Source organism: Babylonia areolata, chromosome 7 (assembly GCF_041734735.1).
Source record: "Babylonia areolata isolate BAREFJ2019XMU chromosome 7, ASM4173473v1, whole genome shotgun sequence".
Classification (NCBI taxonomy): domain Eukaryota; kingdom Metazoa; phylum Mollusca; class Gastropoda; order Neogastropoda; family Buccinidae; genus Babylonia; species Babylonia areolata.
This window is the reverse complement of record NC_134882.1, coordinates 4,714,249-4,729,965: the sequence shown is the minus strand read 5'-3', so window position 1 is coordinate 4,729,965 and position 15,717 is coordinate 4,714,249. Positions and strand designations below refer to the sequence as shown.

The window sequence follows — 15,717 nt, the reverse complement described above, 5'->3', positions numbered from 1 at the left end:
ATTATTATTTATTTATTTATGTAAGCTTATCTATTATTTATTCACCTTTTTTTCTCAAGGCCTGAATAAGCGCGTTGGGTTACGCTGCTGGTCAGGCATCTGCTTGCAAATGTGGTGTAGCGTATATGGATTTGTCCGAACGCAGTGACGCCTCCTTGAGCTACTGAAACTGAAACTGAAACTAACGCCCTTAAGGTCTTTGGTGCTGACTGAGTTTTATTGTGTGACAGTTATTCATATAACTGGCAGTGATAGCTCAGTTGGGCTGGGTATCTGTAGCCCGCGGGGAAAGACACTGAAATGGCAGAGACATAAATTGCAGACTCCAACTGAGAAAATGTTGAATAGAACACAATAGCTAGTTTTTGCAATACCGATAGAAAAAAAATCCGGACGGATTGGATGGCCCGATGCTGATGACATCAAGTGATGCCGAAACAAGACCAGGAAAAACTTGAAAAAACAAACAACTACAACAAAAAAACAACAACCCCAAAACCGAAGACACAAGTATACCTACTGTTCCGTGGGAGCATTCACGATTTTTTTTTTTAATTAAAAAAGACAATGAAAAGTGACTGGCAATGACACCAAAGCGGACCGGGGTGTCAGCATTTCACAACAATTTAACTCTCTCCATACGAACGGCGAAAGAGACGACGTTAACAGCGTTTCACCCCAATTACCATCATCAAAATATGGCAAGCGGAAGGCTCTTATACTGAAGAGGTGAATTTTGACAAAGAATACCGCAATTCTGACGTCGGAAGCTAAAGGTTGGGTCATTCAGACACCCACTGGACATCCGAGGGGTCTGTGTGGAGGAGAAGAGAGGACTGGCCGTACTGAGTGAGTTAAAGGCGTCAATTCTATAGCTCGTGTGTGCGCGCGCGAGTTGCTTTTCACGTTGCCAGTTTCAGCGTGTCCTTATAAATGAAGGTCCGTTTAGTACCGCTGTACCTTCTTCTTCTTCTTCAGTCTTCGTATGTACATGAGTGGGCTTTTACGTGTATGACCGTTTTTACCCCGCCATGTAGGCAGCCACACTCCGTTTTCAGGGGTGTACCGTTGTACCAAGTCGGCGGCGCGGCAAGCTCTAAACACATATTGATGTTGACCTTAAGGGCAGGCCGTCAAACTCAGTTCCAACTGTATGGTGGCAGTGTTCTTGTCAGTAGTCTTGTCCGTGAAAATGACGGACATGCCAATCACCAGTCAGCATGTTAGACAGCATAGTAGTAGTGTGTGCTATGAGGACTGCTCTGTACGTATCGCGTGACAGTTCATTTTCTTCATGTGTTGGTGACCGGGCGGAGTAAATATGATCAATGAGTGAACACCCTCTGTGTGCATGGGGCTCAAGTTAATTATAAGTTGCGTTTACGGCATGACACTACACGTAGCTTACGTGCCAGTACCAGTTGAAGTAGTTCAGTGTGTCGAAGTCCGTGCTGAACTCGCGCTATTTTTTTTTCCGATATCGATCAGTGTGTGTGTGTGTGTGTGTGTGTGTGTGTGTGTGTGTGTGTGTGTGCCGTGTGTGTTCGTTCTTTAGTTTACGGCGGCGTCTTTTCACTACTCAGTGATATTAGACAACGCCCTGTGTGTGTGTGTGTGTGTGTGTGTGTGTGTGTGTGTGTGTGTGTGACCGTGCGGTGTGTGTGTGTGTGTGTTTGTGTGTGTCAGTGTGTGTGTGAGTGTGTGTGTGTGTGTGTGTGTGTGTGTGTGTGTGTGTGTGTGTGTGTGTGTGTGTGTGTGTGTGTCACGGTGTGTGCTGCGTGCGCGCATGTGTTTGCGCATAGTGGTCAGTCTCCTGCTTGCTTGTCACGGTGTGTGTGTGTCAGTGTGTGTCACGGTGTGTGCGCGCGCGTGCGTAACGGGTATGTGTGTGTGCCAGTGTGTGCCAGTGTGTGTGTGTGTGTGTGTGTGTGTGTGTGTGTGTGTGTGTTACTAGACAATTCAAGTTAGAATAATTGTGTGAAGTCAGTCAGCTAACAGTTTGATACAGTCAACATAACATGTTTTTCAAACGAAGAACTATCACTATGAACGGCCAGAGCTGTGCGGCAGTCGTGCAGTGGCAGGACTGGCTCAGTGAGTTTGACTAACGAACTCCCAACTTCCTCAGTGGCTGGTTTATCCCAGTCAGACCATGAAACGGATATAAACATAAGCAACTTAGACTACTAAAAAGCCGGCCGGGTAACTAGCCTACCCCTTATTATTCCGCAGTGATGACTGATGTATCTAAGGCATGTCCGATTTCGCCGTCCAGACTGGAAAAGAACTAAAAATTGTGCCGCATGTATCTATCGTTCAGATGTGTCAGTGTGTATCAAGTTGCATTCAGTTGTATCAAATTGTGTTGAATTGTGTTGTATTGTATTGTATTGTATAGCACTGAGTAGTTATTCAGTCAAGTTTCCAGTCAGGTGTCACACCAGATTTCTCTGTGTGAAGTTCGGTCTGCCCTCTCGATCCGGGCCGGCCGGGGAGAGCGCGTCGTTTCGGCTCAGTGAGCCCCCACACCCACCCCCCAACCCCCCTTTTTCTTTTTCTCTCTTCAATTTCAGCTGAGTTATTTGTAGTTTTCGGCCTACTGAAGTGGGGGTTTCTACAGAATTTTGCCGGGGACTATCCTTTTTGATAGTTGCCGTGAGTTCAGTCTTTAACCGTGACGTGCGCTGAGTGCGTGCTGCACACGGGGCCTCGGTTTATCGTCTGACGGCATCCAGCCGATACCAACAATCAAGTGGAGGGGGAAATTTGTGTGTGTGTGTGTGTGTGTGTGTGTGTGTGTGTGTGTGTGTGTGTGTAGTGTAGTGTATATGTGTGTGTGTATGTGTGTGTCAGCCTCTGTGTGTGTGTGTGTGTGTGTGTGTGTGTGTGTGTCAGCCTCTCTGTGTGTGTGTGTGTGTGTGTGTGTGTGTGTGTGTGTGTGTGTGTGTGTGTCAGTGTGTGGCATGTGTGTGTGTGTGTGTGTGTGTGTGTGTGTGTGCATGTCAGTGTGTGTGTGTGTGTGTGTGTGTGTGTGTGTGTGTGTGTGTGTGCAGTATGTTCCGTTTCCCTCCTCCTCACTGTGTTTCTGTTAGTTTTCAGTTTCAATGTTTCATCTTGTGCGGACTGAACCTCATTCACTCAATGGAATAATATATATCCTTTCCACCCTTCCCCGGCCCACCCCACCCCCCTCGCACACGCCCTTTGTATGAGTTGACCAGTTGGTGCATTTTTCAAAACCGGCACAGAGGTGTATTTGTCTGTTGCCACAAACCGATCGAAAAACAGTTAATTAATTAGAAGTTTTGCAAGAAAGGCTTGTGGCCTGTGCGCTCTCACGTGTCCTGCCATCTGTCACGTTGACACGCCCGGAATGAAACCAACAATCCAGTTCGCCTGCTCGAAGTGAATTGGCCAATCACAGGTTTGTTTTTTCTCCACTCCGCGCTGCTCGACGCACACACACACATCCTGTTGTGATTGTGAAACTGCTGTGCTGTGCTGCCAGTCGACATGTGTCAATGAAAAAGTGAGACACCAACTTTGTGGCAACACAGAAGGAGTGAGGAGCGAAAGTGGTTATAATGATATGATTTGAGAACGGTCAGTAGAACGTTGCTGTGAACCTGACGGAGCAGAAACAAGCCAGATTGTGGTGACAGGTGTGTCACTTCCTGAACTTGCAGAACTTGCCGCTCGAATGTACCCGGACAGTCCGTGCACAGTGTAAGTCTTATAATTATTCTTTAAACTCATAAGATAAAACAGGGTGATATGTATGTTAAATTAAACCAACAAACAGCGCCGTGTGCGTTTTCATTTTAGTGTGAAAGTTTGTCTTTATAATTATAAAGAACTGATTTTTTAAAGTTGAAAAATAGAATAGGCCAACACCCAGTCAGAACTTAGAAGTTTACTACTTTTCAGATGTTTTTCTATCGGTCGGTGCTTGACGGAGACTCCTGTTTGAATGTGTTTCTTAAGCATATGACATGTGTCTTGGTTGGGTTATTGATGGTTCAGTAGCAGACTGTGTGTTGAAAGTGATGAAAGACGCAGTCGCAGTGGAGGATAATAATGACGAGAATGTTTACAAGTTAGACCAGCATCGATACCGTCTCCGTGTTAGAACAGAAGGCAGTTTTCGTTGCAACATGCGCGCAGCGGACACGATATCTATAAAATGTTACCAAGTTTGGGGAGAGAGTGTCCAGAAATATTCACACCTGAGTACACACATTCGTTCACACTCAGTGCAACTCATACATTTGTTCATAAATGTCATAGATTTTATTAAATCTGCTTGGATGTAAACCGTGTTTGCTCACACCCTCCCTTATACAGGCATATAATATACATGCATGCACACTCTTGCTTAAAGTTAAACACATAAAATGGTTTTAACAGTAATATACCAACTTTCACATGAAACAAAGCATAAGAGAGATGCATGTTGGTTATAATTTCTCTTTTTTTTCTGGCTCTCATGTCAGTCTGTGATAAGTGTGGCACACACACACACACACACACACACACACACACACACACACACACACACACACACACACACATGCATATAAATGATATATATATATATATATATATATATATATCACACACACACACACACACACACACCACACACGCACACCTGTTTTTAGGAAAAGCACTTTACTTCAGTTTTCTTCATATACATTATATTAATGTGTTTATCACTTAATGAATGTAAAAAAGGTGTATTTTGATACTGAGCTTTTTAAGGTATTGTGGATCAGCCTGCTCATGTCAGTGTATATAGAGCATTGATGCTCGTAATGATGTACACACTCAGACTAATTTGTTATCACACCACTTGGTGTGTCTAATTCATGGTGATACTCTTGATGTGTAATATGTTCATAAATGACATAGTTTCTCAGTTGTTTATTATAAATATGTGGTAGATTTTTATTGACCAAGATCTAAGATGGAATATGTTACAAGTTTTAGCTGGTATAAGTGCGATAGATTGGTTGACCTAGAACATACAGTGAGCACCTCATCCACTGCATGAAACTGGCACCTGCCTTTGAAGTTCATGTTTTCAACAAAGAATAACAATTTATTGAGGTAAGTCTGATGAAGTATTCTTCTTTCTATTCAGCTAAGAGGAACTCTGTTAAAAAAAAAAGAAAAAAAAAAAAGAAAGAAGGGGAGGTGGGTTGGATAATCCGAAAACACAAAATTATAAAGTGAAAGCAAACAATAATTTAGAATATTTAAAACCCTTTTAATCTTATGTGGAAGAGAACGGCTGCCTGAATGATATTTTTAGATACAGGATAATTACAGCAAAGTGAGAGCTCTCCAGTTGTTTCTCCATTGCAGTGGGAGATCATTTACAGCTTAGTCTTTTGTGAAGGACTATGACTCTCAAAGCAGCAGGCAAAATTACACTGGCTCTTAGTGCTGCAGCATTGGAAGCTAGTCAGCCTTTGGGAACCATCCCAACGCCGACTGTCCTAAAACCCTCTTGGGGATGTTACATGGGCAAGACACTCTCCACCATAATCAAATTCTAGCCCAGAGAGTCTGGACAGCATTTGCCTCCTCTACTGTTCTGATGGTCATACTTGGACACTACTATCTTACAGACAAACTAAGATTTGATTGATTTATTTATTGGATAACACTCAGTGTTGAAAACTGGAATGTCACTGATTGAGTTTGACAGAGTCACTGGCAGCCTGTCATTGTGTAAGAGAAAGGACCAATCAAGATAATTGTCCCACAAAGTGGTGACACTTACTGAAATAGATAAAATTCATATTCCATTATCTGATAAAAAAAAATTTAAAAAAAAAGGAAAGAAAAAAAACCCCTGATAAAGTGCATTTACAATTACAGCTACTGATTAACTGAGGACAAAACTATCAAAGAGTAAGTTTGTAATAAAGTCAAAACTTTAGTCCACTGAACTTAAAAAGAAAGTCATTCTCTTGCAAATTAAGTTAAATAAATTTTTAAAATATAGATTTCATTTGGTATGAAAGAAAAAGAAGAAAAAAGAAAAAGCGACATGATTTGCACAAATTTACTTAAGAAATGTTACAAGATCTTCTGTTATCTGTATTTGGACCATGAATCAGTGTTCTGTTTTTGTATTTAAGCATTAGACATGTACACTTTTAGTCAATCACACAAGTTTATAGGCGTCACAGCAATGTGCAGGTGTGACTGGGAGCAACAGTCTGGTTGTGTCACTGCGCAGAATGAATTGTAAGCCACTGTCAGCATCTGTCATTTCTGTCAGATAACAGGTTGCTGATATTGTAATAAATATTATTTTTATTAGACTCTGTGTACATACATATTACTTTATTAGACACTGTACACATACTTATTACTTTATTAGACACTGTAGTATATCATACTTTATCAGGCACTGCATACACAGAGATGGCAAGTTGCAGAGGATAACCCCTGTGGACTATAATAAATGCGCTAAACAAAATGCCCACATTGCTCCAGACAATTCCCTGCTTCAGAGAATTTCACAATATGACATCCGTCAAAACAAATATCCACATTACAGTCAGTCATGTTTTGTTTGATAATATAAATGATATCAACATTTTCTGCTTATTATGTTCAGTGACCATTTAGACTGATGGTAAAGATGCCATGTAAATTGTAATTTCACTCTCCACTGAATCAGGTTCTAGCCCAAATAGTCTTGACACTAGCTTCCTCCTCTTTTGTTCTGATGGTCACAGTTGGACACGACTGACGATCATACAGTGATGTATACATTATTGAGGAACCCAGCATATTATACATATGTGCAAACCTCACAAGTTGTCTGTAGTGTAGGTGATGGTGTGTGCCAGCTGGCAGGGTGGTGCTAATAGCATTCACAGCTTTGCCCACTTGCCCCAGGCAACAGTTGACATATCATTCTAAATACATATTGATCTGTTTTCTTTGTGTCCCAGTGTCAGTGTGAGCTGTTGGGTAATTTCTGTTTGCCTGGACAGCTGTCCAGTTCTGCTGAATTATAATTTATATTGTAGCTTTGCAGGGCTTTGTTATTTTGTTTTTGTTGCTGCACCCCCCCCCACACACACACCCACATGCTCACCCATCCACACACACACACACCACAGAACCCCTTTCTTCCCCACCCGTCCCCCTTGTACACATGTTTGTGTGTGTGTGTGTGTGTGTGTGTGTGTGTGTGTGTGTGTGTGTGTGTTTATGTGCATGTGAGAAGGGGGAATGCGTGTGTGATCACACATGCATGCATGTTTATGTTCATTGTGTAGATACCAACATACGCCCACACACATATCAATCAATCAGTCAGTCAGTTAATCAGTCAGTCTCTCTAATGGATGAAAGACACATTGTATCTGTTGATATGCCATCAGTTTCGTCATGAGAAAAGAAAGTTAAAACTTATTTTAAGAAATGAAAATTTTAAAGAAAAATAACAATCGTTCCATCATAAAAGGAAGAGCACCTACACGATCCCTGGTGGGGTATTGGGGTTTGGGGAAGAAGATGTGAGAGTACACATGTAGACATAGGTATAATGATTGTTCATCATCAGTATGACAGCAGTGTGGTCACTCTGTACAGCTGTTGATCGGCTTCGGATCCACTCTGTTTACGCATACCCAGATTCAAACACTCGACTGTTGGCTGCCGTTCTTTCTCTGTCTCTGGACCTTGCGATTGGAATGAACTTCCTCTTTCGCTTCGTCAAGTCTCCACACTCAGCTCTTTCAAGTCTGGCCTTAAAACCCACCTCTTCCCAAAATAGCCTCCCTTGCCTGCCCTTCCTTGTCTTTAGTTTCTACAGTTTTAGAGTTATGCATGCGTGTGAATGACTGGTGCGAAAGCGCTTTGATTTGTCTCTGCACAAGATTCAGCGCTATATAAATACCATTATTATTATTGTTATTGACTGCTTGTCCTCAGGACCTCACCCTGATGAAGACTGAACCATGGGTAACTGTTGTCGCGGAAGCAGAGACTCACACAGAGAGCGGCCGATTGTGCCCAACCACACAGTCCCTGAAGGGGTCCACATCAAACACAAGGCACACCCCAACTCAGGCTATGCCTGCAACAGGATCAAGACCACCAAGTATTCCGTCTTCTCCTTTCTGCCAAAAAACCTCTTTGAGCAGTTCCACAGGTTTGCCAACCTGTATTTCATCTTTGTTGTGATCTTGAACTGGATTCCTGCTGTGAATGCGTTCGCCAAAGAAATAGCGGCGGTGCCGGTTCTGTTTGTGCTGGCGGTGACATCGGTGAAGGATGCCTACGAGGACTTCAGGAGGTACACCTCAGACAAGAAAATCAACAACCTGACCTGCCGAGTACATTCCAGGTATGTGCATATTGTATCACTGTCATATTGTGTATGTTGGAAAAGGTTTCAGGTAACAGATCACAGGTTGTGAGAAAGAAGGGCAGGTGCGGGTGGAAGGAGGAATTTTTTTGTTTAATGTCCCGTCACACATATCGGTGATTGAAGACATTTTGTTAAAAGTATTTATGAATACATCTGAGTATTATCGGTTAGAAGGGGTGGGAGATGTGGATGAATGGAGGGTGGGGGGAAACTGGGCAAATGAGGGTAAAAATGTGGGTGAAATTCGGAAGAAAAACAAAACAAACAAAAAAAACCCCCTCTAAATACAGTTACAGGAAATTACTTTAAAGGACTTCGTAAAAGAGAAGTCGTTAAACTGACAAGCGAAACAACTGATAATGAATGCAAAAAGTCGAAAACATCAAGGTGTGGGTGGGTTAATGTGTAGGTGATAGGGAAAGATAGAGGTGTGTACTTGTGATAAGAAAAGATAGAGGTGTGTACTTGTGATAAGGAAAGATAGAGGTGTGTACTTGTGATAAGGAATGATACAGGTGTGTAATTGACTTCAGTGACATGGAGAGATATAGATATATATAAATATATGATATTGTCTGAGTGACAAGGAAGGAATATTGGGTATTGTCTGTCTTCTCCATTCATGGACTGAGTCTCCCATGTTCACTCACATGTATACATGAGTTGGCTTTTATGTGTATGACCGTTTTTATCCCTGCCATGTTGGCAGTCATACACTGTATTCGGATGGGATGGGGTGCATGCCGGGTATGTTCTTGCTTCCACTACACACCAAACGCTGACATAGATTACAGGATCTCTATCATGCGTATTTGATCAACTGCATGCATAGACAGGCGAAAAGTATTCAGGTACTAGCAAGTCTGCATATCTGTTGACCTGGGAGATTGGAAAAATCACCACCCTTTACCCACCTGATGCCGTGAAGAGGATTTGAACTCGGGGTCTTCAGCTTGAAAGTCCAGTGCTTTTACCACTCAGGTGTTGCGGCTGTCTTGCTATCATTTAAGTGACAAGGAAGGATGTGGGTGGTTGTTATCTTCTGACCTTGAAAAGCCTGTTCAGGCATGTGAGTGGACGCTGACATAGTATCAGAGTTGTGTATTGCTTGCTGTCATTATCGGTGATGGGATGGTCAGACAGCAGGACTGTTGAACTGGCATTGTATTGAACGTTGATACAAGGAGTGGCCCGGCCCGTACATTGCCACAGCCTTCCCACGCCACAGTCAAAGCATGGTCAGCATGTCATCATGTATGATGAGCACTATGACCATAAAACATTGTCTGATTGTGGTCGAAAGAAGTTAATATATGTATATATGTATGTATGTATGTATGTATAAACTATTTAACACTGATAGAGGTGTGATGGTTTTAACAGACAAAAAAGGTGACGCTGCACTGTGGTGAGGCATTCTCCTTGGGGAAAGCAGCCTGAATTTCACTCAGAGAAATCTGTTGTGACAACAGTAGAATAGAATAGAATAGAATGGAATACAATACAATACAGTACAATACAATACAATTGATTTTAAAAAGCTGACATACATTTGTAGTCATCAGAAAAGACGACATTTGAGACGAAGGGAGCTAAGCTGTTGGTTCAGTTTTTAGCTTTCATTAAGGTCTTGAGGATAGTTGCATCAGACAGCTTGAACAAAGCCCCCACCCCTTTACCAGCACTCCATGCCCCCCCCCCCCCCTCCCTCACCCCCCAACTCCTCAACCCCACCCCTTTTTTCTTTTGAAAGACCCTTCTGTTCACTAAGTTAGCGGCTGAAGGGGAACCAGCATAGTGTACAGCAGCATGAAATACCACTGCTTCTTTGGACTGTGAAAGCAGTGATTTTATCAGCAACGTCTGTGTGGTACAATGTTCTGTAATAAAAAAAAGAAAACCAGAAAGGAACCAAAAACCCTTGAAAGAAACAGGTGGTGGATAAAGAGAGAGAAGAAAACAAATCTCACCATGCTGAACTGACTTGATTGTTTTTGACATTTAACAGGTGTTAAAGGTAATGCCAGTGCACATGAAGATTTTATATGAAAAACAATAGCATGTCTTAGTGCATAAATATGTTGGTCACTATTTAAGACAAATAAATACTGATATTTCTGTCCAAAGGTATGGGTTTTTTCCTATCTGATCTACCAGCCTGTGAAATAATCTACTTCTTGAACCTTTGTCCAAAAAGCATTCTGAATGTTATGTTCTTACTTGTTTTGTTATTATTTCATCAAATTAATAACAGCACTAGTAAATTATGCAGACCCTAGATATATTTGGGAAAAAGGTTATTATTGTTATTATTGTCATCATTTATTTATTTTATTTTTATTATCTGTTTGTAAAGCAAAGTCATGCTTGCATATTTTAGAAATTGATATTTATACTGATAATGAAAACATGTCATACTTGCATATTTTAGAAATTGATATATATTTATAATGATAATGAAAACAAGTCATGCTTGCATATTTTTGAAATTGATATTTATACTGATAATGAAAACATGTCATGCTTGCAGATTTTAGAAATTGATATTTATACTGATAATGAAAATGTGTCATGCTTGCATATGAAACTGATACGGTTTATAGGTAACGGAATTCTGCAGCATTTGACATGATAGATCATGACATTATGGTCAGAAGGTTGCGTGTTCTGTTCGGACTCAATGGTACTGTTCTGAAATGGTTTCATTCCTACTTATCAGGTCGCACACACTCTGTCCTTGTAAATGGAAACCAGTCTGTTCTGTCTGTGCTCAGATATGGGGTACCACAAGGTTGCGTCCTGGGACCAGTACTCTTTACAATGTACACACAATGTCTAAGTTTGATCATCCAACAGTCTGTATCTCACTATCATCTGTTTGCTGATGATTCTCTACTACATGATTCTACTATTCCCTCTGAAATTCCATGTTTGGCTTCTAAATTTTAAACTGGTATAGAAAATGTAGCGAAGTGGATGAAACAAAACAAACTAAAAGTGAATGATAACAAAACAGAACTCCTGTTGACTGGTAATAAAAATAAGCTCCAGCAGATAAATACAACATCTATCATTTGTTCTGACATAGAAATTTATTTCTCTAGGTCTGTCCGCAATCTTGGTTTTAACTTGGATTCATCCCTCATGATAGAAACTCATGTGAACCACCTGTGTAAAGTTCTTTACTTTCAGCTTTGTAAGATTAGTAATAAACTTGCTGTTGCCTTTATTTTATCCCGCCTAGATTATTGCAATTCTCTCTTAGCTGGCCTTCCCAATGATAAACTCTACAAACTCCAGAGAATACAGAATAGTGCAGCTCGACTTAAAAAGATGAGGAGAGAGAATGCTACTGCTCTCCTGCGGACACTTCATTGGTTGCCTGTTCAAGCCAGAATTGAATATAAAGTTGCCTGTCTATGTTTTCAGAGCCTGAATTGTGATACCACACCCTCATATCTTTCTGAGCTTGTTAACCTGTACTTGCCAAACATCTCTTGACTCCTCCCAGCTAACTGTTCCCCGATACTTCCTTAACTCCTGTGGAAAGAGCTCATTTTCCGTCTTCGGCCTAACAACCTGGAATTCTGTGCCTATCGCTCTTAAACAAACAACTCATCTATCTACCTTTAAAACCAATCTTAAAACTTCTCTTTAAAAAATATGTCTCATAAGTCAAATAGTGCTGTTGTCCCAGGCCCATGGCAATGTGAGTGTGTGTGATGGGTGAGTAGAGAGAATGGGGTTGGGTAGATGGATGGTGGTGGTGTGGTTCGAAAGGGAGAATGACTGCTCATTTTTACCCCATTAACCTGTTCTGTCCAAAAGTTTATATTTCAATTTTTACAAAATCTATGCAAATTACAGTTATGCTTCATTTTACATGTATGTATTTTAAGTAAAAATTGATATTATCTCAGCCATTTAATCGTGTGTGTGTGTGTGTGTGTGTGTGTGTGTGTGTGTGTGTGTGTGAGAGAGAGAGAGACAGAGAGAGAGAGAGTGTTGGAGTGCAGTAGTTGTAGTATTGAGAGTATGTTACTTTGTGGGTTTTGTGCATTGTGTTTTTATAATATTAATGATTCTGTTTTATGTTTCTACTACTTTTTATGTGCTTTCTTCTTGTTTCACTTTAGGTACTGGATTGTAAAGTGCTTAGAGCTTGCTTATGCTTGAACTATAGAACTATATGAAAATACGAGAGAGGCAAGGCCTTCAGGACTCACTTGTGATACACTTAAAAAAAAAAAAAAAAAAAAAATCCAAGCTTTTTATGTATTGAGTATAATTTCAAAATGTAATGTTTAAGATGAGAAAGATCAGTTTAAAGCAAATTAACTCCCCTAGCATTAATTACAGAGTAATTTCCCTTTTTTACTATCTGCACCAAAACGTTTGCAAAATAAATAAAACTTCCATGCTTAGCAAAAGAAGTTCCTGTTTGAACAAAAAATGATAATAATGACTGCTCTTGTTGTTGGGTCAGAATATCAGATCAAAGTGCCAAGTTTAGAGAATACAAAAAATATAAATATAACAGTAAATGCAGTTTGCATATAATTAGGCTTCATTTTTTATATTTTTGTGCCCATCAGAGGTGCAATATTGTTTTAAACAAGATGACTGGAAATAACTGAATTTTTCCTATTTTTATACCTAATTTGGTGTCAACTGACAAAGTATTTGCAGAGAAAATGTCAATGTTAAAGTTTACCATGGATACACAGACACACACACACACACACACACAACCGAACACCGGGTTAAAACATAGACTCACTTTGTTTACACAAGTGAGTCAAAAATAATATTAAAATATTATTAATTCTGTCTTCACCTGTTCAGGTCTGAGGAACGGTTTGTGAAACGAGAATGGGCGAAGGTTTACCCAGGGGACTTTGTGCATCTGTCGTGCAACGAAATCATCTGCGCGGACATCCTGTTGGTGCGATCCAGCGACCCAGCGGGGGTGTGCCACATCGAAACCAGCAACATCGATGGAGAGAACAACCTGAAACAGCGCCAGAGGGTCAGCAGTATTGAGCTGCAGGTGGGTGCTGGGGACGGGGTGATGGGGGTGCTGTCTGCAGTGAAATTGGTGTTCGTGTGTTTTGTGTTCATATGTGTGTAGTGGTGGTGGTGGTGGTGTTGGTGGTGGTGGTGGTGTGTGTGTGTTGTGTGTGTGTGTAGGGGGGGGGTATGTGTGTGTGTGTATGTGTGTGGGTATATGTGTGTGTGTAGGGTTGGGGGGGGGGTATGTGTGTGTGTGGGTATGTGTGTGTGTGTGGGTATGTGTGTGTGTGTGTGTTGTATGTTGTATGTGTGTGTGTGTGTGTTGTGCTCATATGGATGTTAGTAACATTGAGAGAGAGAACGAGAGAGAGAGAGAGAGAGAGAGTTTATTTCAGATGTCAGTGCTTTGTGTGTATGATTGACTGTTCAGTTGAACTTGGTTGATTCTGTCATTCCTTTATTTCGACATAGACTCCATTCACTCGGTGATTCCCGACCTTACAGGGGATCTCCTCTTCTCCTGCAAAACTTGTGTATTTCTTCTCTGGATGCTTGTCTTCTCAACAGTTATTTGTATTTGTATTTGTATTTCTTTTTATCACAACAGATTTCTCTGTGTGAAATTCGGGCTGCTCTTCCCAGGGAGAGCGCGTCGCTACACTACAGCGCCACCCATTTTTTTGGTGTTTTTTCCTGCGTGCAGTTTTATTTGTTTTTCCTATCGCAGTGGATTTTTCTACAGAATTTTGCCAGGAACAACCCTTTTGTTGCCGTGGGTTCTTTTACGTGCGCTAAGTGCATGCTGCACACGGGACCTCGGTTTATTGTCTCATCCGAATGACTAGCGTCCAGACCACCACTCAAGGTCTAGTGGAGGGGGACAAAATATCGGCGGCTAGCCGTGATTCGAACCAGCGCGCTCAGATTCTCTGGCTTCCTAGGCGGATGCGTTACCTCTAGTCTTCCTTACTTATGTCTGTGTCCTCCCCTTGCATCCTCCCTCCCCCACCCCTTTCCTCTCTTACCTCTTTTGTTTCATATGTATATCCCATGTAAGTCGACTTTTACCAAGATTATTTTAGTCTACCTCACACTGTTCATATGAATAATTGGGGAACCAGAAAAATCTTAACCCTTTTCCCACCAGGCACCATTACCAGGATCGAACCCAGGGCCCTCAGATTGAAAGTCCAGTGTTCTAACCGCTGGTCTGTTGCATTCATCATCACTCTTTGATGATGACGTCAGAGCACCGCTTGGTTTGGTTTGGTTTGGTTAGGGAAGAATGGGGTGGTAGCCTAGTGGTAACGCCTCTGCCCAGGTAGCCAGTGAATCTGAACGTATGGGATTGAATCCCACACTCGCCAGGACTTTCTTCCCCTCCACCGGAGCTTGAGAAAAAAAAAGAGAAAAGAAAGGTGGCACTGCACTGAAGTGACATGATCTCCCTGGGGAGAGCAGCCTGAACTTCACACAGAAAAATCTGTTGTGAGAAAGTATAACAATACAATGCAATGCAATGCAATATAATGCAATGCAATACAATACAGTACAAATGCAATGCAATGCAATACAATACAGTACAGTACAATACAATATGTACAATACAATGCAATACAATACAGTACAGTACAATACAATACAATACAATACAATACAATACAATACAATACAATACAATACAATACAATACAGTGCAGTGCAATGGAATACAAAACACAACGCAGTGTAATGCAATACAATACAAACATTGTCAGGATGTGACCATCAGGCTGATCAGCAGTGTAGTGCTCTTCTGATTTTGAAAAAAAACCATCATCATATATACACATTCTCGATTTTACAGTACTGTAGCACCTGCCTTGCAAAAGCTAATAAAATGAATTGTAGCAACAAATGCACATACACAAAGAAAAAAAGATATGTCTGGTTTCCACAGCAATGAACCATAAATCATTAAATGATACAGTCAGCGGTTCAGCCGCCGATATTTTCTCCCCCTCCACTAGACCTTGAGTGGTGGTCTGGACGCTAGTCATTCGGATGAGACGATAAACCGAGGTCCCGTGTGCAGCATGCACTTAGCGCACGTAAAAGAACCCATGGCAACAAAAGGGTTGTTCCTGGCAAAATTCTGTAGAAAAATCCACATCGATAGGAAAAACAAATAAAACTGCCTGCAGGAAAAAATACAAAAAAATGGGTGGCGCTGTAGTGTAGCGACGAGCTCTCCCTGGGGAGAGCAGCCCGAATTTCACACAGAGAAATCTGTTGTGATAAAAAGAAATACAAATGCAAATACA

General features: G+C 41.3%; 1 protein-coding gene across 1 annotated transcript in view; it reads left to right on the top strand.

Moving 5' to 3' along the window:
- Positions 1-3,474: 3,474 nt before the first annotated feature.
- Positions 3,475-15,717, top strand: part of LOC143283670 (phospholipid-transporting ATPase VA-like) — a 93,671-nt gene continuing 81,428 nt past the window's right edge. Inside the window, 3 exon segments of the mRNA XM_076589889.1 lie at positions 3,475-3,726; positions 7,963-8,377; positions 13,247-13,451. Coding sequence (XP_076446004.1) covers positions 7,989-8,377; positions 13,247-13,451 — 594 coding nt within the window. The 5' untranslated portion in view covers positions 3,475-3,726; positions 7,963-7,988.